Raw genomic sequence first — 23,528 nt, 5'->3', positions numbered from 1 at the left:
CTTCACAGTTTCTCATGATGACAAGAATTTCAGTCAACTTATTCTTATTTTCTTCCATGTTGTCAAAATGCTTCTCATATAATTCCCTCGCTTTCTCAAGCTGGACTCCGCTCTGTTCTATTCGAAGGCGAGCATTATCTGCAGCCAACTGGACTGCAGACCTGTGTCCTGAACTTTTTTCCTGAGTTTTGGTTATTTGTGGTGGTTTTACAGGGAATGCTGAAGTATTAGTTGCAAATTTGCTAGTGGTATCGAATCTCACAGCTTCTGTTCTTAGACTTTTCAGGAGCTGCACAATTTCTTTTGTTTCGGCAGCATTTAACTTTAGATGCATGTTTTCCCACTACTGAGCAGATTGTGAGGACTTGGTGCATATTCCCAAAGCTTCCATTTTTGGCTTGCATTCTTTTTCCTTTTTTATTGATTCTTCAATCTTCACAAATTGTTCCTTGGTCCAATTGCTTTTAGGTTCCTTAGTTTTCTGGTCAGTTATTTCAGACCACTTGATTTGGTCTCCATCAAAAAAATCATTGAGGGTTTCCACTAAAGTCAGGATCTGGGCTGATCTGGCATAAATATTGTTTGCTGAGATTAGAGTTTTTTCTTCCTGTTGTTCGCCGATATTTGAGTTAGCTTCCATTGTATGCTTATCTGCTTTTTCATTCATTTCAGATGTAAATGCTGAATAACGAGTAAACAAAGTGTTTGAGAGTCCTTCCACAAAATTCAATCCCACAATTTCCCAGGCACTTGGTATTGAGTTCATTGCTGTTTTGAAGCTTTCTTGGGCCGCCTCCAGCTGCTGGTTCATGTTCTTGTAGGCCTCTTCAGCACAGATTTTCTTTCAGACTTCTTCCAACTCATCCCCATATACCTGTTTTGCACTGGTGCAAGTTTCGAGGAGCTCCTGGATGAGTTCAATGACATCAGTGAACTTTTTCTCTGTCGACTCAGTGAGAAGCAGGCAATCATCAGCTATGTTCCTAATGTTATGCAGCTGGTCTGGGAGCATGGCCTGAACAAAGTTGTCATCATCCTGGAGGAGTATCTGCACTGCCATCTTGATGTAGGTTGGTACATTGTTGGTGTGGAGATGAATTTGGTCCACATTCTTGTGTGCATCATTGAACGCACGCCACCCAGAATTACACACTTGCATGAGGCAGGCACAGAATGAGTCTGGGTATTTGACATACTTGAATCCATCCTCTGGGCCACTTTTACGGATGGAAAAATCAGTATTGGAGGAGATGAAGATCAGCTCTGCCAGGATGGCTATGGACATTGGTGCTGGGGTCAGGTATTCCTCCCAGTTAGCGTAAGGCTGCATCAGCAGTTTTGGCATCCTCCCAGCAGTCTGCTGCTGTAGTGGGGCCTTTGGTAACTTCAAGAATCTGGTTTGAGGTTGCCATAGTTATTTTCTTTCCTAGAGCAACAGAAAACACAATGTGTTATTGGATCAATCAATACATTGCTTGTATATATACAGCTTGAACCTCAACACCCACAGTCCAAACCTCAAACTGCCACATATCGTGATGCCCTGATTCATGGTGTCTCACTCACTTCTTCCCAGCATCCACAATCATCCTCTGATTTAGACTCTATTCTTTACAAACACAGCTGCCCCCCTCAGACAATACAATGTTTGTGGTTTTTCCCCTCGTGGCCCCTTTGGTTGTTCCTGAGTTTTTTTTGTATTAAAATCTTTGTTCCCCTGATGCGGGTGCTGGTTCCTTGTGTTTGTTTCTGACTGTATGTGTCTACCCGCTATGGTCCGGCTTCCGTTCCTCAGTCCAGACCCCGTCCCGCCCCCTGTCCGGACCCCGTCCCATCCTGTCCCCAGTCTGGACCCCATCCCATCCCCAGTCTGGACCCCGTCCCGGACCCTGTCCCGTCTCTGTCCAGTCCAGTCCCGAGTCTTGTTTCTGTTTCTGTCCGGTCTAGACCCGAGTCCTGTTTCTATTTCTGTCCGGTCCAGTCCCGAGTCTTGTTTCTGTTTCTGTCCGGTCCAGTCCCGAGTCTTGTTTCTGTTTCTGTCCGGTCCAGTCCCAAGTCTTGTTTCTGTTTCTGTTTCTGTCCGGTCCAGTCCCAAGTCTTGTTTCTGTTTCTGTCCGGTCCAGTCCCAAGTCTTGTTTCTGTTTCTGTCTGGTCCCGTCCCGAGTCCTGTTTCTGTTTCTGTCCAGTCCAGTCCCGAGTCCTGTTTCTGTCTAGTCCGTAGTTCCCTCCTTCTGTTTTCACCCCCTCCCAGGTCGGTCTTCTGGGGACGTCTGGAGCCATCCCTTGAGGGGAGGGGGGGTATTGTCATGGTTGTCTTTTTGTTTCTATTTTTCCTTTTTGGGCCACCAGTTGGTGGCACTTCTCAGTTTTTGTATTTCTGTTCATTCCCTCTTTGGTTTCCCCTGTGTTAATTGTATTATTGTTTTCCATTAGTGGCTCATTATTTAATCATTGTTCCCACCTGCCTCTCGTTACCCATTCCCTCTCGTTTGATTATGTATTGAGTTCATCTGTGTCTTGTCTATTTAAGTTCTTTGTTCCCCTGACGCGGATGCTGTTCCTTGTGTTTGTCCCCATTGGCACCATTGCTACCATTGCTACCGTTGCTGGTAGTGAGTTACTGTCGAAAAATAAAGTGCATTTTTAAAATGTTTCAGTGACTGTGGAATTTTTTTTTTTTTTTTTTTAAAGGGGCAGTTCACACAATTAAGTTAAAATTTAATTAAGCTTAGTTTTCACTTACCTGGAACAGTATCTGTCTATCCAGGTAGTTTCACTCAATGTGACAAGTTTTCTAGATATAGCTGTAGCTCAATCTGCTAAAACACACCTTTCAGGTTCACCTTCACGTGGCCTCAAAGCGCCAAACATTTACTTTCAAAAAATTCAACAGCGACAGCAACGTCTGTTTCCAAATATAATGCTATGGCTACTAACAAATATCCACAGAGCTTAATATATGAATTGTTTCATCAAATACTCTTATACTGAAGTACACCATCTGTGTATATCCCCACAGTCGTAACCGAAGCAGATAGAATTCTAGGGCACAGTGTCAACATTGTTTCAAAACATTGTTTCAGTGGTGTTGACACTGCACCCCAGAATACTAGTTGCTTTGGTTGTGGGGAAAAGAAAATGTTAAGGAGTGCTGTCAATCACCACCACTTGTGTCTGGTGGAGCCAATGTGTGATATGGTATTTCAAAAAAACACCACCAAAAGATGAAAGGAATGGTCTAATCCCTAATAGTATTTGTTTTCCATAAAAAAAACTGAACGGCACAAACATCACTTATCAGCCTCAGTTGGCTTTTTCAGCTGTACCATCATGTTTATAGTATGTTTGGAAAACTGATAAGATCACTTTGGTTTGGGATTTTGAAATCAGTACACTTTAATGTGACTAGAATACAAAATTGAATCTAATTATTCGCCAATTTCTATATTTATTTAATGTTGATAGAGGCTTGATCTTAGGTTTTTGATATTCATAGTCCATGTATGTATCATGGAGGATAAAATGAATACAACTGCAGTGATAGAACAACTACAGAACCTAGTACATCTCTTGTGGTTAAAAAATGAACTTGTTTTCACAGGTGCCATCATGGTAGGTGTCTCTCAGGTGGAGTTTGAGAATGCCGAATGGGCAATACGTAAATGCGAGGAAGAAGTGAAAAAATGTGAAAGAGAAGTTATTAAGTATTGTGATACGTTAAAAGAAAAAGAGAGGCAATGTATGCAGAAGAAGGATGAGATTGCAGAGTGTAAGAGGAACATAGAAAAGATTAAGCAGAGACTAGCGCAGGTTTCCGAGCAGCGCAATAGCATCACCCACGCACAGGAGAAAGTTAGGAGAGTTGTCCACTTGTTGGGCACCCTGGCTGGAAGAGCGACGGTGGCCAAGACCCTCACCGAACGAGTCGTCTGCCTGCCACCCATCGTGAACGTACTGGGGGAGATCGTTAAACTCACGCTTCAGCTGTACGAAAACAGGAAATATGAGATCTTCCGCGATCCACAGGTCAGAGCTGCCATCCAAAGCCTGCAGGACATCTATAAGAAGGTGTCAGCCATTGATGATCAGCAGGAATTGAAAGAAATTCAGTTTTATTGATGAGGATGTAAACCATTCCAATAGGGCACAGTATATATATATATATATCAGATAAAATAGTAGAAAAATGTTGCTGACATATACACTCCACACCACTTCATTAGGTGACAGGAGTGGCACCTGGTGTTGTCTTCTGCTGCTGTAGCCCATCTGCTTCAAGGTTTGATCTGGTGTGCATTCAGAGATGCTCTTCTGCATACCTCGGTTGTAACAAGTGGTGATTTGAGTTACTGTTGCCTTTCTATCAGCTCGAACCAGTCTGGCCATTCTCCTCTGACCTCTGTCATCAACAAGGCATTTTCACCCGGAGAACTGCCGCTCACTGGATATTTTCTCTTTTTCGGACCATTCTCTGTAAACCCTAGAGATGGTTGTGCGTGAAAATCCAAGTAGATCAGCAGTTTCTGAAATACTCAAACCAGCCTGTCTGACACCAACAACCATGCCATGTTCAAAGTCACTTAAATCAACTTTCTTCCCCATTCTGATGCTTGGTTTGAACTTCAGCAGATCAATCAGATAAAATAGTAGAAAAATGTTGCTGACATATATACATAATTACAAATTAGCCTTTTGCTTCACACACAATATATACTTATATGTGAACTCGATATGGGCCATGTTACTGTAATCAGTGTATGCTTTAATGTCACTTCTGTAGAGAGCAAAATGCTATCATTGTGAGAGCAAACATGACAGCGCCCTACTGCAAGAATTTAGCGTGACAATACGAAAATTATTCTCTAGGAAATTAACACAGGAAATTACAATGAATTTCTTCTGTCATCACCTGGACTATTCACCTAATACCTGTGAACTGGAGATTAGGTGATAACTTATAGACCAATATTATATGAAAGATTATACCACACAATGCCACACCAAAAAACATCAGCAATGGCAACCAGCAGAAAGGGAACCAAACGTTACTGCAATTCATCTAGGGACACAGAAGGACTTCTGACTAACAAGCCTGACAGTAGTGACATTCTACACTATAAACAAGAACTTATCCACACTCAATAGAATAATTGCACTGTAATCAAGTCTCTGCAAAAGGAGTTTCAAGAACTGAAAGATAGTTTGGAAGAATTAATCAAAAAAAGCATAAAGGAATGGCTGTCTTGAAAACTCAGTTAACACTGTAACTACCCAAATGACTTTCGCGGAAAAGGAAAATAAACAACTGAAAGAATCCATCCTCAACATTGAAACTCACCGCATGAGAGACAACTTAAACCACATACGATTTCTCTAGCCTATGGAGGAGAATGGTGTGGCCTATAGTGTCAAAGGCAGCACTCAGGTCAAGCAGCACAAGAACAGAGATACATTCACAATCAAGCGAGAGAAACAGATCATTCAATACTCGAGCGTGGGCTGTCTTAGTACTATGATGCTTCCTAAAACCAGACTGAAACTTCTCATACACACACTTATCCTGTAGAAAAGAAGAGAGTTGTTGTGCTACACATTTCTCAAGGTTCTTTGATAGAAATAGGAAAGTGGGAGGTTTGAAATAGGTCTATTAGCCAGGCCTGTGGGATCCAAATTTGTTTTCTTGAGCAGGGGCTTGAAAGTTATTTAAGTTGTGTCTTGCATATGGCAGGAAAGCATCATTGTTGTACCACTCCATCTATGGTGAAGTCAGGTTTTGGATCGATGTCAGGATCCATGGATGCAATGGATTGGCTCTGTCACCTTTAAATGTTAACACGTCCCATTAGTAAAAACTTCAAAACACAGTTTTAATATTTCAAGTTGTCTAATTCCTTACCCAGCCAACCATCTCCAGAGTCACCATCTCTCAACTTCTCTAGCAGATGGCTGTTCCTAAAGAGGAAGAAGTCGTGTTTTGAAAAGATTTTAAAAGATTCTCTCCTTTTACAATGTATGGGAGAGTCTCTGTTAATGTAACGATTGATAAATGTAACACGGTCATTAACTTACTGCACAATACTGGAGCCATTTCAGGTCTGTACACGTGCAAATCAGTCCTCTACCACCTCTCTAAGGAACAGAGCAATGTGATAACGTTTGTGGGAAATTATAATAATTTTTAAGTTTCGGAAGCAATTTTCGGATATAAGGCTTTATTTTTTGTTTGCAATATATCAAAACATACATCATTTAAAAGTTATGTCCTTGGGTAGTTAGTAAGATTTTTGGATTGTTTTCTAGTGGAATGGGATGCTAGGTTGGATGATAGGGTTGGGCTGATCAAGGGATCAGCGATCATCATGCGGGATCAGCGACCTCTACTCCTAGAGACGATTTTTTGACTATTCAAAATAATGATACATCTATTATTTAATATCATATATCAATGAAAAAAGGAAAAACAGCATGTGCACAGCGTGTTATTATGAGGTGCTGGTCTGGCAAGATACAAACAACATGAATGGCACACTCAGAAGGAAAAGGAGAATTCATGACAACAAAGACTTGTATTGTTTAATTGCTAGTTAGGATGCATACATAATAAGTTTTTAGATCTGGCATCCAGTCCATAATGTCACTGTGAGCAGAACAGAGCAGGTGACTGCAGGGATGCTGTCACCTGTGCCCAAAGGGGCTGGCTGCTTTGTTAACACTAGAAAGGCATTTTGACTTTAAAATTGAAATTATACAATAACAATATCCCCCTCCTTCCATGACCTTTCATAAGTATTTGGGCTTAAAATAACCTTATTGTTAAAATTCTAAAAAATTGACACACCGAAGACATACAGGCAGTTTGTGCCATTTTCTTTACAGAAACCCTCCTCTCAACAATAGGTGACAGGTGCCGATACCCAGGTGTGAATGGGTTGCTCTCTCCTCTGACACGCTATTCAGAAACTGGTCATTCAGAATGGCCAACACTTTGACATACAAATTGCTTGATCAAGTGCTATCAAAACTAATTTCGACATAAAATCACACAAAATGAATGAATTCTAATCATGTGATGATTTACTTTGATGATTGACTTCAGCGTGGGGATCAATAATTTGTCGGCATTGTAGTTATAGAAATGACAGGTTTATAACTCTGTGGAGATAATGCCTGCGGCGTACTTTCATTTGTTCACTGAAACTGCGATTTTGGCTAAAATCAACTGTGTGGAATGCAATTTATTTGTGTGCAGTCCCTGCTCCCCCAGCCTCCCCCAGCCCAGCGCCTCCCCCAGCCTCCCCCAGCCCAGTGCCTCCCCAGCCCCCCCCAGCCCAGTGCCCCCCCAGCCCAGTGACTCCCCCCAGCCTCCCCCAGCCCAGTGCCTCTCCCAGCCCAGTGACTCCCCCCAGCCTCCCCCAGCCCAGTGCCTCTCCCAGCCCAGAGACTCCCCCAGCCCAGTGCCTCCCCCCAGCCCCCCCCCCCCCCCCCAGCCCAGTGCCTCCCCCAGCCTCCCCCTGCTCAGTCTTCTCTGGGATCTGCTGAGCCAGGTGGACTGTTTGCTCACCATGTTAGAGCATGCGCTGGAGCAGAGAACACAGCAGTCTCATGGTGGCATGGACTGTCAGCTCTGCAGAGGTCAGAGGAGCAAAGTGAAGTCTTCTGTGCCCTGTGGGGTACGTGGGGATGCTGGACACTCTACCCTACCATGGCAATGTGTGGTGTGTCCAGCAGCCAGCGGGAGAAGCCCTTCTGCTCCAGCTGCGCCCGGCGCTTCAGTGACACGGGCACCATGCGGAAGTGCGCCCAGGGGCACTGGAACCTGAGGCTGCCCGTCTGCCCGCAGTGCAGCAGGGCTTTCTCTGAGCGCGCCAGCCTGAGGTGCCACCAGAAGATCCACCATCACCAAGATCCAGATAAACAGACTCTTAACTGTTTTTCCCATGGGTATGCTTTGACATCCTTGGCTCTGTACAGGAATGTATCCATTTCTTGCTTGTGTAATGCTAACTTGTGTGATGTTTTTGTATATAGTTTGAAAATTGATGCCAAAAGGCAGGCGGTTGTGGAAGAATATGCTGTTTAATCATTGTTTTACATTATATATCCTAACATATTAGTAATTTGAAATGTATTCTTTTAACAGTTTTCATGTATAATGCCTAATTCCCATATTCTTATCTTTGCATGAGAAGAGAACATGCTCTCCATTAAAGTGTATAAATATCAAGCATGGGATAATGACATGTGCTTCGAAATACTCTGTGCAGTTCTGTAAAGATTCAAATTGATTCCATAAACAGGAAATGTGCTCCCTCTCTTGCGGTATGCTGGGGATCCTCTGTCGGTCCTGTAAACACCTCACAACTAGACCAATGAGGGTTTGTAGCTGGAGGGGAAGGCACCACGTGTTTTCCTTTGGCTGGTGTGATTCAAAACCGAGATGTTAGTTGTTTTTCCTCTGTTCGTAAGAACAGGGCACAATTATAATTAAGAATGCACTGGTTCCGTTGCCACGGGTTAGATATGAAGGCGTTGCTTCATATCCCGCTTAAAACTGGCCTGAAACGGACCAGTAGCATTCTGGTTACTCTCCGTTCGCAAACGGGGCTATGCTGTCATCAGAGATATATCTGATCTGTCGCCGGACTGTCAATATTCCAATGGGAGCATCAGAATATTCACAAATGCGCGGAACAACACATCAAATATATCCATGACCACAGCAAGAAAGCGTGACAGTTACTAAGTTTTACCCTCGTGATAATCTGACTCCATATTAAATGATAATTTAAAATTTGGGTTTAACTATACGTGGAACTTGAGAGTGGTTACACTCGACTCTATCTTGTACCATCATTCCTCAATATATGCTCCCGGGTTTAACACTATTGTTAAATCTCAGTTCGGTGAAGAATCCAGAGGGTAGGAGGCTGACCACCATAATACATGCCTTCCTTACATGGATAGTGCATCGATAGTTATGAGCCCAGGACGGTGCGTATCTATCGGGCTCCTGTGTGCATCTGATTGTGTCGTCGCTTCTGCCGTCCCCCGCGATTCAGATAAGCGTATCATAACTTAATTTGTTTCTGCTGTTGCTAGTTAGCGAACATAGTTGTGTGTAATTTAGGTAGCCTAATCTTTTTTAAAACTTGTCTCAACTGTTGCTAGTCAGCAAGCTTAGTTGGGCGTTAGCTGAGAATATCTGTAGTTGACTTGCTGTTGTTAGTTAGTTAAAGGCGTTAGTGAAACTGTGTGTGGGGATTGGTGTTTAACTGCCCCGTATTGTTGAGCTAATTTCGAGGAGCTTCACCTGGTGCTATTTAAGTGGTGTTCATCTGTGGTTCAACAGTGTGCATCTGATTGTGTCGTCGCTTCTGCCGTCCCCGCGATTCAGATAAGCGTATCATAACTTAATTTGTTTCTGCTGTTGCTAGTTAGCGAACATAGTTGTGTGTAATTTAGGTAGCCTAATCTTTTTTAAAACTTGTCTCAACTGTTGCTAGTCAGCAAGCTTAGTTGGGCGTTAGCTGAGAATATCTGTAGTTGACTTGCTGTTGTTAGTTAGTTAAAGGCGTTAGTGAAACTGTGTGTGGGGATTGGTGTTTAACTGCCCCGTATTGTTGAGCTAATTTCGAGGAGCTTCACCTGGTGCTTATCTGCCCTAATGAAGCTAATGCAAGCACGTAATTGTCACCCAGTATTTATAGCTCCAGCAGAGGCTGCCATAGGCAGCCTCGTCATCAGTTTATCATGTTTTTAAACCCCATTCCCTTGTGCGCGCTGCCTCGCCCCAAATGGTCTGTTCACCGCAGGCGTAATTTAACCAATTTGATCTACCCACCCTTATCCACACCTCAGGAATTCACTGTCACAGGTGGATTATGGAACTGCCAGTCAGCCGTCCAGAAAGCTGACTTCATTACTGCCTTTGCCAAGACGAAGTCTCTTGACTTCCTGGCTCTCACGGAAACCTGGATCACTCCCGATAACACCGCCACCCCAGCTGCACTGTCTGCGGGATACTCCTTCTCGCACACCCCAGGGCCTCTGGCCGAGGCGGGGTACCGGTCTACTCATTCCTTGTCCTGGAAGTTCTGTGTCCTCCCCAGTCCTAACCCTACTTTCTCCTCCTTTGAATTTCACGCGATCACTGTAACTCATCCCTCTACATTTCACGTTATTGTTCTGTACCGCCCTCCAGGTCCACTCGGCTCATTTCTAGACGAGCTGGACACTCTCCTGAGCTCCCTCCCCGAGGATGGCACTCCTGCTATTCTACTGGGAGACTTCAACCTCCCACCAGAAACCTCCCAACTGTCCAGGGTTGCCTCACTCCTCCAGTCTTTCGCCCTATCCCTGTCCTCCCCCCCCACACACAAGGCTGGTAACCAACTAGACCTTGTATTCACCAGAGGCTGCTCCATTCCCCAACTTGCAGTGACTCCCCTCCATGTCTCAGACCACTTCTTTCTTTCTTTCTCCCTCTCCTATTTACTCCCCCTCAATTCATCCAATAGCTCACCCACAGTAACTTTCAGGAGAAATCTCCCTACTCTGTCACAATCCTCCCTCGTCTCCACTGCTCTGTCTACACTTCCCCCTCCTGCGTCTTTCTCTAACCTGCCTGTTGACCTTGCCACCTCCACCCTCAACTCCTGCCTCTCTCAGTCCCTCGACTCACTTTGTCCTCTTGTCTCCAAACCAGCACGCCCCTCACCCCCCTGCCCATGGCTGACTGAGTCACTACGCTCCAGCAGAACATCACTGCGGGCTGCAGAGAGAAAGTGGAGAAAATCCCGATCCTCTGATGACCTGACCGCATACCATACCCTGCTGGCGACTTTTACATCTGCCCTCACGTCTGCAAAAGCCTCTTTTTTCCAATCCAAGATCAGCGCATGTGTCTCTAATCCACGTAAACTATTCTCCACCTTCTCTTCCCTCCTCATTCCTCCTCCACCCCCACCTCCCTCTTCCCTCTCCGCAGATGACTTTCTGGCCGCCTTTGAAGGAAAGGTGGCTACAATCCGGAACTCCTTCACCCATCCAGTGAGCCCCCCAACCCCCCAGGGCAACCCCACAGCCACACTGACCTCCTTTGAAATGCTGGAGGACTCTGATGTATTACAACTCATCACCTCTCATCGCGCAACCACCTGCCCACTTGACCCCATCCCATCAAAAGTTCTCCAATCTATCTCCAGCGAGCTCCTTCCCTATCTGTCTTCCATTGTTAATTCCTCTCTCTCCTCTGGTCATGTTCCCTCTGATTTTAAGACGGCTCGTGTTACCCCACTACTCAAAAAACCCACCTTAGACCCCTCCGATGTAACAAATTATCGACCCGTATCCCTTCTACCCTTTCTGTCCAAAACCCTCGAACGAGCAGTTCTTAAACAATTAACCTCTTTTCTCCATCAGAACAACCTGCTAGACCCTCACCAGTCTGGCTTCCGATCCGGGCACTCAACAGAGACTGCACTACTAGCTGTGACGGAGGCACTTGCCACTGCAAGAGCCTCACGCCTCTCCTCTGTCCTGATCCTTCTTGACCTGTCTGCAGCTTTTGACACGGTCAACCATAAAATACTCCTCTCCACCTTGGCTGGGATGGGAATTACCGGGACTGCCCTGTCCTGGTTCTCTTCCTATCTTGCAGATAGGACCTACCAGGTCACCTGGAAGGGGTCTGCCTCTGCCTCTCATCCACTTGTCACGGGAGTGCCGCAGGGATCTGTACTGGGTCCTCTGTTGTTCTCCTTATACACCAGATCTCTTGGTTCAGTCATTAATTCACATGGTTTTTCCTATCATTGTTATGCAGATGACACACAACTCTACTTTTCTTTCCCCCCTCAGCCACACAGATCAATGATAAGATCTCTTCCTGCCTGGCTGACATCTCCACTTGGATGGCCAGCCACCATCTGAAGCTCAACCTCAACAAAACTGAGCTGCTCTTCTTCCCGTACAAGACCTCCTTGCTTCGTGAACTCTCAATCACGGTTGATGGCACCACAGTGTCTGCCTCTCACTCTGCAAAGAGCCTGGGGGTGGTCCTGGATGACCAGCTGGACCTCAAGGAGCACATCAAGGCAACATCACGGTCCTGCAGATTCCTCCTATACAACATCAGGAGGATTCGACCATACCTGACGACGCACTCCACCCAGCTGCTCGTCCAGGCTACGGTGACCTCTCGCCTTGATTATTGCAACTCTCTCCTTGCAAACCTGCCAGCTTGTGCCATACAGCCACTACAGATGATTCAGAATGCCGCTGCCCGACTCATCTACAACCTCCCCAAATTCTCCCACGTCACTCCCCTGCTGCGATCACTTCACTGGCTACCGGTCGCTGCCAGGATCCGATTCAAAGCCCTGACCCTTGCCTACACTGCCGCCAACAGGACAGCCCCTATCTACTTGCAGGACATGACTCAATTCTATGTGCCTGCTCGACCACTCCGCTCTGCGGCAGCAGGGCGTCTTGCAACCCCTCCCACCCGCCCAAAGGGATCACAGAGCTTCTCCACCCTAGCTCCCCAGTGGTGGAACGAACTCCCCGTCCCTCTCCGAACCTCCCCCTCACTATCCATCTTCCGCCGTGGCCTGAAGACTCATCTCTTCAGACTATACCTAGAATAACCACCACCACGCTGTGTATATATATATATATTAAAAAAATAAAAATAAAAAAATAAAAAAATAAATAAAATAAACCCTTTTTCCTGTCACTTGTTACATGTTGCCCCATCCCTGCACTTCTTGGTAAATTGTATTTGTCCTAATACTCTAGCTTATTCTTCTGCCTAGTTTGGCTTTGCAGATGTTAGACCAGGATAGTGTTCTTTGTTCTCGGCTAGAAATAGCTTTACAAAATAAGTAATTGTACCTTACTGAACCCGTGTTCAGCAGTTGTCTACGATCATGAAAATGCACTTTTGTACGTCGCTTTGGATAAAAGCGTCTGCTAAATGAATGTAATGTAATGTCCTTAAGGTGAATTTGACAAGAACCGGCGTACAACACCCATGGGTCCTCTTAAGCCAAAAACACCAGAACCAATACCACCAATCCCTCAGCGGGCAGATCGTGGTCGCCTATCAAACTTGAAAACCCCACTAAAGACGTTTGCTGTACTAGACCCCTGATCAGTAGGTCCTAGTCATAATTGTCCCCCTGAGTATTTAAGCGGAATTTCGGCTGAAAAGAAGATAAAATGGATTAGAGTCATGAAGACCACGCAAGTCAAAAATAAGAAGAATTTATTGAACAGGCAGGTAGGTCATTAGCTTCAAATTCAAAATCAATTATAAGGTTTAAAAACATAAACAGAGTTTACGATCTTCCTTGTCTGTCTACACACAGCGCACAGAGTATGTGCACTGTGGGAAGTCGATTACGATCTTCCTCGATTGCTTTGTCTCCCTTCCTTTTAAGCTAAATCCCGCGTTTGGTCTAGGCGGCATTACCATAAATTAACTTGGCCGAATCATAAATCTCGAATTTCGGCCCCCACCATTTGGAGGCTGCTGTTAGAACAATTAGTGGGGAAATGGGGAAAAGGAGATGATTACCAGAGAGGACATTCCATTGTGTTAGTTTTTCCCTGAGTTTCTAAAACTATGTTTTTTCTAATTCTATTTGGTATGAAACATATTTCATTCAATTGCCTGGATTATTTTGAATACGTCCATACCAAACATGTCAAGTGGATGTAATATTATGGTGCAGTTGTCATGAAAATACCCTTTTGTTTAACCATTTTACATGCAATCCATGTTATTATTACATAAGGCATAATACAATAATACAATGAAAACATGTGCATGGTTTGTACGGTGTTCTGGGGTTTGTAAATAGGATAAACAGATGATTTAAAGTCCAGATCCAGAAAAGGAATAAAAAGTCTAATGGCAGAGGGGCCCACTGCGCAGTTACCCCACCATGTGGCCGGTCATTTCACCCTTTATGACCCCAAAAACACCCACACCCACAACCACAGGCAAAGAGACTAGTTCCCCTTATCTTGGTTGTGTCCAGATGGTAACATTCCAGAGAGCCAACGACTTTCTCACACAACCATAAACAACCAGTCCAGTTCCTCTTATCTCAGTCTTGTCCAGAGGGTAACAGTCCAGAGAGCCAAATGGCCTGCTCATCCCGAGGAAATCCGAGTAACTTATTGTTTTACCACAAGGCTCTCGGGTCCTTTGAAGTACACGCTGCGTCCCAGCGTGCCGGCTCGTTCAAATGCCAGCCTTTTCTGGGTCCCAGTTTGACTTCCCTCTTACAGTCCGCACATACTGTCTCTGTGCTCCTGCAGACTCCGCAATAAAATACTTCTGGTCTGAACTCATCCTTGCTTTCAGTGTTGAGTGTTTCAGTTCAACATATCTAGAATTTGTCGTGTCTAGGAACCGACAGACTTCCACGCCAATCGCCAATCTGTAGAAAACAATTTCACGAGGGAAAATACACAACAGCAGCAAGCTCTTCAGAAAGTTTAGACTTTATTGCACAGGTGCACAAAGCTGGAACAATTCAGCTGAATTGAACCTCGATTGTCAGTTTTGCACACATTTTATACACAAATTGTGCCCCACAACCCCCCTTTAACACATTTCTAAAAATACCAGCCATCTGGTCTTTTTTGGCACAGTAAGGATCTTTTTTTTGTAAGGATTTTCAGTTTTCCTGCTCGTGGGTCAACCTGACTTTCTTGGCACCACAATGATTTTCGGTTCTATGGTGATCTTATCGTATCAATGATTTTCGGTTCTATGGTGATCTTATCCTAGTGGAAAGTTACCCCAACTTTCCCTTACTCTGTACTTCTCCACTATGCATTCACGTCATCGCTTTTTGTATTTTTTCATTACGCATACAAGTTCACAGAGTTATAGCCTCCTGTACTTTTCTACTGTATTCAGGTTACACAGGGGTCACTGTAAAGTATTAGTTTTCTAGCATGTCTATTTGGCACTAATTTTCTGCTGAGTAAGTATGGTTTTTTTAAGCCTTCTGCGTATGCTTTTTTTCTACAGTGTACACTGTGGTTTCTTGCGTTTCCATAAGCTTAGCTGCAACTACTGATATAGAGTTATTAGATTACATATTGGTTATATGAGTGTATAGTTACAGATTGATTATATGAGTGTATATAATTTTTATCATGAAGCATTGAGAGTTTGGAGGAAACAGTCTGATCAATATTGATGGGAATACCTTAACTTTAACATGTGACGTCATCTCAATCATGGGGAGTCTCAAAATTTCCCTACAAATTCACTATACCTGACCGAACCTACTGAGGAAACAGGAATGAGGAGTTTTGGAGTGAGGTTTTCCTCCACACGGTCACTATCAGATGACACGGTTGAGGAATGAGGCAGAGGCTGGAGTTTGGTTGAACAGGATGGTTCCTTTGTATTGAATGGAAATGAATGAATGAGTGAAGATGTATATGTGAGTTATAGGAATTCGTCTCAATAGCGGTTTTGTTCTTGGACGCACAAAATGTTTAAGGAAAAGGAGAGAGCAACAAGGGAAGTACAATATCAAGAGAGCTTTGCTTGGCTTCTTGTAGGATTTGTGTGTGTGTGTGCGTGTGTGTGCTAGCATGTGTGTGTGTGTGCGTGTGTGTGTGTGCGCGTGTGTGTGTGAACTGCAGTATCAGTTTAAATAGGGAAGGGAAGCGCACTGCATTCGCCGGTGACTAATTGCCTGGATGGGCAGGTGTATGCCTCTGCACTCTGGCTAGGGGCGGAGCCAGGGATTTTGCACACTGGGCACCGCTCCATGGATGGGCTGGTTTTACCCTTCACAGTGCTGAGGTTTGGCATCACGTTGTCTTTCCCATTGTTATAAGCATCAGGCCTGTGCTGAGTGAGGAAGTGACATCACAGTCAGGAGTTTTAGAATGCTGTGGTTGGGGCAGAGGTAAGCTGTTGGTTGGTGCATGGTGGGTTTCTTGCATTCTCTGTTGTAATAGTGCATATTAATGTGCTGGGTGGAAGACGTACTGTATTTTCTCTTTGAGTTCATTGTTTCTGGTTTCTTGTATATAGTGTAAATCTCTTCAGAAGAAACTGGAGCCATTGACAGGAGATGATGTTCTATTTTAGGTTATTTTTATTTTTTTAATGTGTGTTTAAACTGGATGGGTGGGCCTGTGATAGTCTGCTGCAGGTTAACCTGAGCTCACCTGCCTTTTGCTCTGGCCTCACCTGGACAGGAGTCACCTCTTTAGCTTTTAGCTTTTGTGTGCTTTATCACCCTTTTCCTGTCCCCTGACTAAATGATTTATTCCACAAGGTATAGACTGATTTTCCCTGCTCCTCTCAGGAGCTCTGGGTTTGATTGGAAACACTTTCCTCCACTATGTGAAGAAGCTGCTGGATATACAAGTATGAGTGATTATAAGTTTGCTTTGTGGTTCTGAAATGTGTGAATACAGTAGAACCAGCTGAATGTCTTGGAACAACATTTGGTTTCCCTTCAGTTTGTTGGTGAAACAGTATGGTGCATCCTGGGTAAATTTCTGCTTTGATCTAATTTTTTTGTCACTTTTAAAATGGCTGACTCAACTAACTCCTGCCCCCATAATGTGTTAAGTCCTGGTCTAGCACACTCTGTCTCTGACTCAAAGTGGACAGACTCCAGTGACTGAGTCCTGATGTAAATCCTGGTTGATTGTAAGACTAGAAGGTTCAAGCTTTCATCCTTATTCCCCTTTCATTATAAGATGAATAGTTTTTTTCCCCAGTGCAGGTAATTACATTGGGCACAAGTGTAAATTGTGTATTTTCAGCTACCTGAGACAGAAGGTAAAGCCAGCAGCAGTGATGTGATATTAAATTGATTTTTTTCCATCTAGTGGTAGAATGGAGATACTGCCATTGTCTTCAGGCAGCTCAGTTGTTCAGGCAGTGAAGAAAATAAGGGACTGTTCATTAAATTCAGATGAAATCAAACATTTATTTTGATTATGCCATTTGTGCAAGTAATAAATGCTCAAACATGTGGTGAAATACATCAATTTTACTAAGTGCGAAGAAGCAAAACGAATTTTGAATCCAGCTTTCTAAAAAAGAAAAATAAACAGTCATCATGAAAGCTATAAGGGCAGCACAGTGGTGCAGTCCTGGGTTCGAACACCTGGGCCTTTCTGTGTGGAGTTTGCATGTCCTCCCACAGTCCAAAGACATGTCGGCAGGCTAACTGGAGACTCTGTAACCGCAGTATAATGGATAGGAACTGGCTTGTAACAAGGTGGGTTCGTTCCGGGTAGTGCACTGCTGTTGCCCATTGCATGCTGGGATAGGCTCCAGCAGCCCCCATGTCTCTGACCAGGATAAGCAGGTATAGATAATGGATGGATGGATGGCATCTTTGGGCCTCAGAGGTCAATTTTCTTTTTTTCAGGAACAGTGAATTTCTATATTAAGGCTTATGAAGTGATAACAACAATCCTTTTAACATTGTAACAATAAATCATGTGTTTAAACTATTTGAAGAATATGAATGGATGAAAGCTAAGCTATTGAGTAAACAAATTATCAAGGCACTTAATAATGTATGACTTCAAACAGCCAAACTAGCTGTGATGAAGAGCTGATAATATTACCAATAACACATGAAGGTCATGTGCTTTATTAATAGAAAAGACTTATTATAGGAAGCATAGAATAAAACATAAAATGTAATTTGTTTTTTTGTTAAAAGTATTCTTTTTGATATAGAGAAGGTCACAAAATTTAAAATATATCAGCCTAGTTACCATCTTTGATTATCCATCCAAACAATGAAATAATGAACAAAGCGTAGCCATGCTAACTCAGACAGTGTGTATAGATAAAAGCTGCATAGGTTATGATATGAGGTAATATCACCTTTTAGCATGTATGTGGTTTTATATGTATAATGACTGGTTGATGTTATTATCTGTATTTGAGTGTCAGAGACAGCTCAGTGAAGGCTGCAAAAATGCAGTAATGTATGCATCAGTGATTCTCTCTCTTTCTTAACATCAGTGATGATTTAATTTAATGCTCCCTTTTTGAAATGTGTTTTATTTCTATTGTATTTTTTTTTTTTACCTATGGCTCGTTCTTTCATAGGATTCAACTTGGTTGGGGCACTTTTTGCGATTAGCCATGATACGTGTGAGTAGGCCACTCAGAAAATAAATTTTCAACCCGACCATATAATCCATTTAATTTAATCTCCTGTTTTCATCTGGAAGGTTTCCTTCAGGCTTTTCATGGCTTGGTTTTCGGTTATTCTCCACTGGGGAATGTCAGCTGGTCAGCCATACTCTTGGAAAACTGCTATTAAACTGTTGAGACGTATTCCAGTAGTCTGAGGCCTGGATGCTGGTGTCAGGATGGATGCGCCAGTCAGGGTAAATGCTCTGATAGTCCTTGTATGGATGCCATTTCCCCTCTGTTTCACTTGATTTGAATCGTGCTTCACTGGCAACACAGAAGGAGCAGATATCACTCACTAATTGGCAAGAGTACTCATCTCTATATGACCCGATCCCCTGAGGACAGTGAATGGAGGCAAAGTGCTCTGCGTGGTTCTTGCCGCCTGCTACACATGGGGTCTTGCAGAAGGGACACTGCCTCCCACAGCCAAACACCCTGTTAAACAGCTCCTTCTGTGGCTGAAAGGGCAGTGAGGTCAGCCTGGTTCTCACATCCCCACCCCTCTGAAACTCTGCAGTAATGGACTGCTCCATTTCATCCACAACACCTTCAGACACTGGGAAAAAGTCTTCTGGCTTGGCAGTGTTTAAGGCCAGGACACCAGAGGGGTCTTTGGGGATGACAAGCTCCTGTAGGTCAGTACATATATCCTGAATGAACTGCTGAATGTTCTGGTCTTCCTCACCCCTTCCTGTCACTCTTTCATTGGCCTTCATCTCTGCATTCTTAATGGCTTCCTTTAATCGTTTAACCATCACCTTCATGTGCTTAATCTCAATGTTCCTCAGGCCATCTCCCTCAGAGAACTGCTTCACCATCTGCTCAAATATCCAGTCCTGCACAAAGCTCTCGTAGTTTCTTATGTAATTCACAAATTTCTCGATGTCATTATCTGAAAGCAGCTGCTTGAGGACTGAGAACTGGAAGAAGGATCGAGTGCTGAAATCCTTGGCTTTCTTTCCTGTCAACACTTCATCCACAAGGTCAGGGCCCAGAGACTTGGTGATGTATTCCTTCACTGCAGGTGCAAGACAGTTGCAGGTGAACTCCTCTGCTTTCTTCTGACACTGGTCTCTTTTATGGAACAGGTCCTTAAAGTCAGCGTAGTACTGTTGCTTGAACTTTCTCCAGACAGTGACGGGATCATTTGACGGATAAAATCCAAATGCATTTTTGAAACTCCTGTGCTGCATGTCCACAGATGTGGATCTTCAGACTTGCCTGAAACTCAGCACTTGTTTCCAGATCCCTGTGCCTGTCCAGGTTTTCATCTATCATACGAAACAAGTCAATCATGTATGTGTTATGGTAATCAGACCTCGTTCTCACTTTCTCATCTACAAACTGCCTGCTGCACTCGATGATGGAATCAGCCATCTGTTGCATCTCTGCCGATCTTCACATTTTATGATTTGTTCCAATCTTTCAAATACCTTTACTTTCACTTTGAATGCTCTATTCAATCAGACAGGTCAACTTTGGAAGCATTTCATTACTGAGCCCTCTCTCTCTAAGTTTAACCCAGCTGGTGGAGGATATCTTTGGCAATATCTTGTTTTCAGGCAGAGAATTTAGTCTCACAGTGTCATTCCACATCGTTCAAATTCTTCCCCAGCTGTCTGATCTACAGAACTTCACTTTTCTGCATTTCTCATCAGAGTCCAGACCTTCTGCCCATTACAGCTGTAGTATTTTTCTTGATGCTCTCTAACTTCAACATAACCTTTCTAATCTCCACAGCTGCCGCAAGCTTGTTTCTCACAGAGTTCTCTGTCTCCCTCCTGATGGTTTTGGCTGAGTTGATGAAGTCTGCCTTGTACCTCTCTACCAAGTGAACATGTCCATCTGATCTCTTGTAGAATTCAGAGAGATTATCTAAAATAAGCTTTTCTCCTTTAGCCAGCTCCACAGAGGCCTCATCTTCCAGGCTACTCAGTAAGTCATTCTCATTGGAGGGTGGCTGACTCTGTGGTGTTACTGTGCCAAAATTTGAGACCTTAGTCTCAGCTCCCATTATCCAGGAGTACATGTTCTTCCTGAAGGCCCACTCCCATGTGTTGAACTCAGTGCAAAGCTGAATATAAGCATCAGCCACCAGGCTGTTGCGGAAACTGAAGATGAAGTTCTCATACTTCACTGCTTTCCACAAACTCCTTGTCCATTCAAGGAACTCATTGAATGTGTGTAGTGAGCTCTTTCCAGATTTGTGTTCCTTAAAATGCTCAATCACACTCCTCTTGAACAGATTCACAGACTCACTGTAGCCAGCATTCACCGGTGCCATGGGAGGGATGCCATGCCAGAGCCCTGGGATGTACCAGTTGTTTCTCTCTGGATCATACTGCATGACATCAGTAAATGTGTTGTTGTCTCCCCTTTTTTCCATCTTAGCTGCTGCTTGGGTCATCTCATTCAGCTGCTCCAGCAGAAGCTTCCTGTCTCTCATGTTCTTGTCATGGGCAGAGACATCTGGGACATTCTGGTGCACAAACTGACAGCAGGGTTTTCTCCCAACTTCCGTCATGCGCAGGAAGGCATGTACCACAATCTGCAGGATGTCCTTCATCTCTGTGCAGTTCTCCATGGCGACGTTGATGACTGTGATGTCACTCAGCCCCACCACCAGAGTGGCCAGTTCATTATCATGCTCATAACTGTCATCCAACTGGGCCAACTCTGGTGACTTCAACCCTTCAGTGTCAATAACCATGATGTAATCACACCCCAGCTGCTCTTTAAAATCCTCTTTTACTTTGATGAGGAGCATGAAGGCCCCTCTCGTGCACCTGCCACTACTGACGGCAAACTGGACCCCGAACATGGTGTTCAGGAGGGTGGACTTCCCAGTGCTCTGCACCCCCAGGACAGTCACCACCCCGATCTTACATTTGTCCTGTGTTAGTTGATTGAGTTCCTTCAGAACCTGAGTCACCCACTGCAGAGGAATGTTGGATGCATCTCCATCCACCAGCTCCAGAGGAAAGCCTTCCTGCAGCAGCTCGGCAGCCAGACGTGGCAGGCCCTGAATCTCAGGGGTGGGGCCTTCGGGGAGTGAGCAGGCCGATTCGTACAGCTGACCCATTTCCCGCATGAAGTGCTCTGTCCCCAAGGAGGAACTAGAGATCTTCCTGCCCACCTCTGCAATGAGCTTCTTGTTTTCCGGAGAATCCGGACACTGTTCCATGTACTCCGCCCGAAGGAGTGGAAGGCTTTTGCGTGACAGGTTGTCCAGGTTGATCCTCATCCACTTGAGGAAATACTTGCGCTCCTCTGTGGAACCAGACATTGCTTTGATGAAACAGGACATAGGCTCTGAGATGTTGTGAGCCCTCTGCTGTGCTCTGAGCTGCTGCTTCTGATCTGCAAGCTCATTCCTGTAAACTTCTATGTTTTTCTCCCCAGCATTTTTCATCCTGCACTCTTCCTTCTCCAGTTTGGCCAGCTGTTTCCATGCAGTCCCTTGCAAGGGCAGCTCTTTCTCCTTGAAGCTCGATATATCAGAAATCTTTACTGTGATTTCATCAGCCTTCTGCTTTCCATTATTACAGTAAATGTAATCTTCATCAACATGGATTCCAAGATCATGGACAACATCAGACATCCGTTCAATGCTCCTTTTGTTCACGTTTCCCTTTAAAATTCCACTGATACCCAAACGCAGTTTTTTGATGAAGTCTGTATCATTCATCTGCGGACACTTCATGATGATTTTACTGGGATTTAGCTCTAACTCAGAAACACATCTTCTGAAAACATCTTTATTGAAGCTCTTGCTCTGTGAATTGATGATCCAGAACCAATGATCAATGATCTGGGAGTCCAGAAATTTGTATTCAGACTCAAAATCATCACAAAACACAAATATGGCAGCAGAGTTGTGACAAAGGAAAGCGTACTGAGTTTCAAAGTCCCTGAGGTTCCCACGGAGGTTAGCTATAGCCAGTGGCTCAGAGAAGATGTCAATGTTTCTCTTCCCACTGGGCAGATACCAGCTGATCTCCACCAGCCCATTGGAAATCCTCCTTGGGGTGTCACCGCACTCCATGTTTTTGTGAACAAAGGTGTCGTGGTACTGCTGAGGGTTGCTGAGAACTTGGTTCAGGATCTGAGACTTGGACAAGCTGCTGTTTCCCAGCCTCACAAAAGAGACCAGGGGGAGCTCAGAGAGAACAATTCTCTCCTCCACAAACCCTATTTGGTCCTCCAAAGAATGCGGCTTGAACGTTTTCACAATATCCCTCAAGGCCCAGAGCATTAAAGTGCACTGCTGTGTGTCACATTTAGGAAGTAGCAGAGGCACAGAGAACTGGCACATGGACATTTTCAAAACCATCTCCTGCTGAAGAAAGCCATCTGAGCAGAGAAACACAGCAGTTATGAGGTCCAGAGGGTTGACTCTGTTGCTGCTACCCTGTGGATTGAGCAGGGTGTCCAGTAAGCTGCGGTTTTGGGAAGTCATGTCCTGTTTTGAGGCGCACCTCACACTCCTAGCAGTCACATTCACCATCATCAACCTCTTCAGGAAACACCATGGCAGAGATTTCAGAGACTGGATGCTTTCATCAGTTAAAGGCTCTCCATCAATCTCAAGCACATTGCTCAGAGTCAGCTTGTTCTTCAGGTGGTGTTCCAGTCCCAAGTCACTCAACAGCTCATCCAGACTGGTTCCTGTCACTGCGATGGAAGCTGCATTAGTACAAGAATCAGTTTAAAGTCATAACCCACAAAAGCCACATAATATTGATGATAAATGCTCTAATATTAGAAATAATCAGAGAAAGGGTTACCTCTTAGCCCCATATTTATGAGATTTTAAATGACTAGTGAAAATATTAAATATGAATTCCCTATTGTGTACGTTTTGGTCACCCACTTGTTTGTATGCATGTTGAGCTGGTCTTGCTGCAGATGCCGTTTGGAAGGACTGCAGTGATGTTGAAAGTATAATCCATCCCGGGTCTCAGATCAGAAAGGACAGCTGTGGTGGTGTTGTGTGCACATATCTGTGATCTGGGCTCTTCTCCCTCACAGCTGTAGGTGATGTGGATCTCATGAGAAACTCCCTCCATGCTGACCGGTCTTTCCCAGCACAGAGTCACTGACCTGCTCCGCACATCAGTGGCTTCCACCCTCCCAGGGGCACATGGCTCTATTTTAGAGAACGAACAAGAAATTTCGAATTTACTTTTACCGCAAGCGTCCAGTTTTGCAAAAAGTCATTTATTAAAGGTTTCATTATTTTAGTCTGTTACTTTACAATACAAAAAATCTAAAGACAACACAAACCTATACTTGTACAGTTGAATCCTGGACA

At 44.3% G+C, this 23,528-nt stretch overlaps 2 protein-coding genes, 1 long non-coding RNA gene and 1 pseudogene across 3 annotated transcripts in view; 1 reads left to right on the top strand and 3 right to left on the bottom strand.

The window, feature by feature from the left end:
• LOC135258464 (uncharacterized) lies at positions 1 to 23,358 on the bottom strand (annotated as a pseudogene).
• Positions 1 to 23,528, bottom strand: part of LOC135258451 (protein starmaker-like) — a 228,028-nt gene that overhangs the window by 80,564 nt on the left and 123,936 nt on the right. The window lies entirely within an intron of this gene.
• Positions 1 to 23,528, top strand: part of LOC135258482 (uncharacterized) — a 189,120-nt gene that overhangs the window by 54,114 nt on the left and 111,478 nt on the right. The window lies entirely within an intron of this gene.
• On the bottom strand, positions 18,304 to 23,283 carry LOC135258526 (up-regulator of cell proliferation-like). Its single transcript, XM_064341995.1, has 3 exons — positions 23,088 to 23,283; positions 19,882 to 22,900; positions 18,304 to 19,339 (listed from the first exon to the last, which is right to left on the bottom strand). The coding sequence occupies exons 1-3, from the start codon at positions 23,281 to 23,283 to the stop codon at positions 18,304 to 18,306; spliced, it is 4,251 nt and encodes a 1,416-aa protein (XP_064198065.1).

The sequence above is a fragment of the Anguilla rostrata genome, chromosome 7 (assembly GCF_018555375.3).
Source record: "Anguilla rostrata isolate EN2019 chromosome 7, ASM1855537v3, whole genome shotgun sequence".
NCBI classification, from domain to species: Eukaryota; Metazoa; Chordata; class Actinopteri; order Anguilliformes; family Anguillidae; genus Anguilla; species Anguilla rostrata.
The sequence above is the reverse complement of the archived record's forward strand: the minus strand, read 5'-3'. Positions and strand labels throughout refer to the sequence as shown.

What these genes read in the sequence shown, in the direction of transcription:
- LOC135258526 (XM_064341995.1), bottom strand. Translation starts at nt 23,283, where the DNA reads ATGGAGGGAGTTTCTCATGAGATCCACATCACCTACAGCTGTGAGGGA. An exon ending in CTCAACATGCATACAAACAA is followed by an intron (nt 22,901 to 23,087) that starts GTGGGTGACCAA and finishes GTACTAATGCAG; the next exon opens with CTTCCATCGCAGTGACAGGA. An exon ending in ACAGCTGTAATGGGCAGAAG is followed by an intron (nt 19,340 to 19,881) that starts GTCTGGACTCTG and finishes CACTGTCTGGAG; the next exon opens with AAAGTTCAAGCAACAGTACT.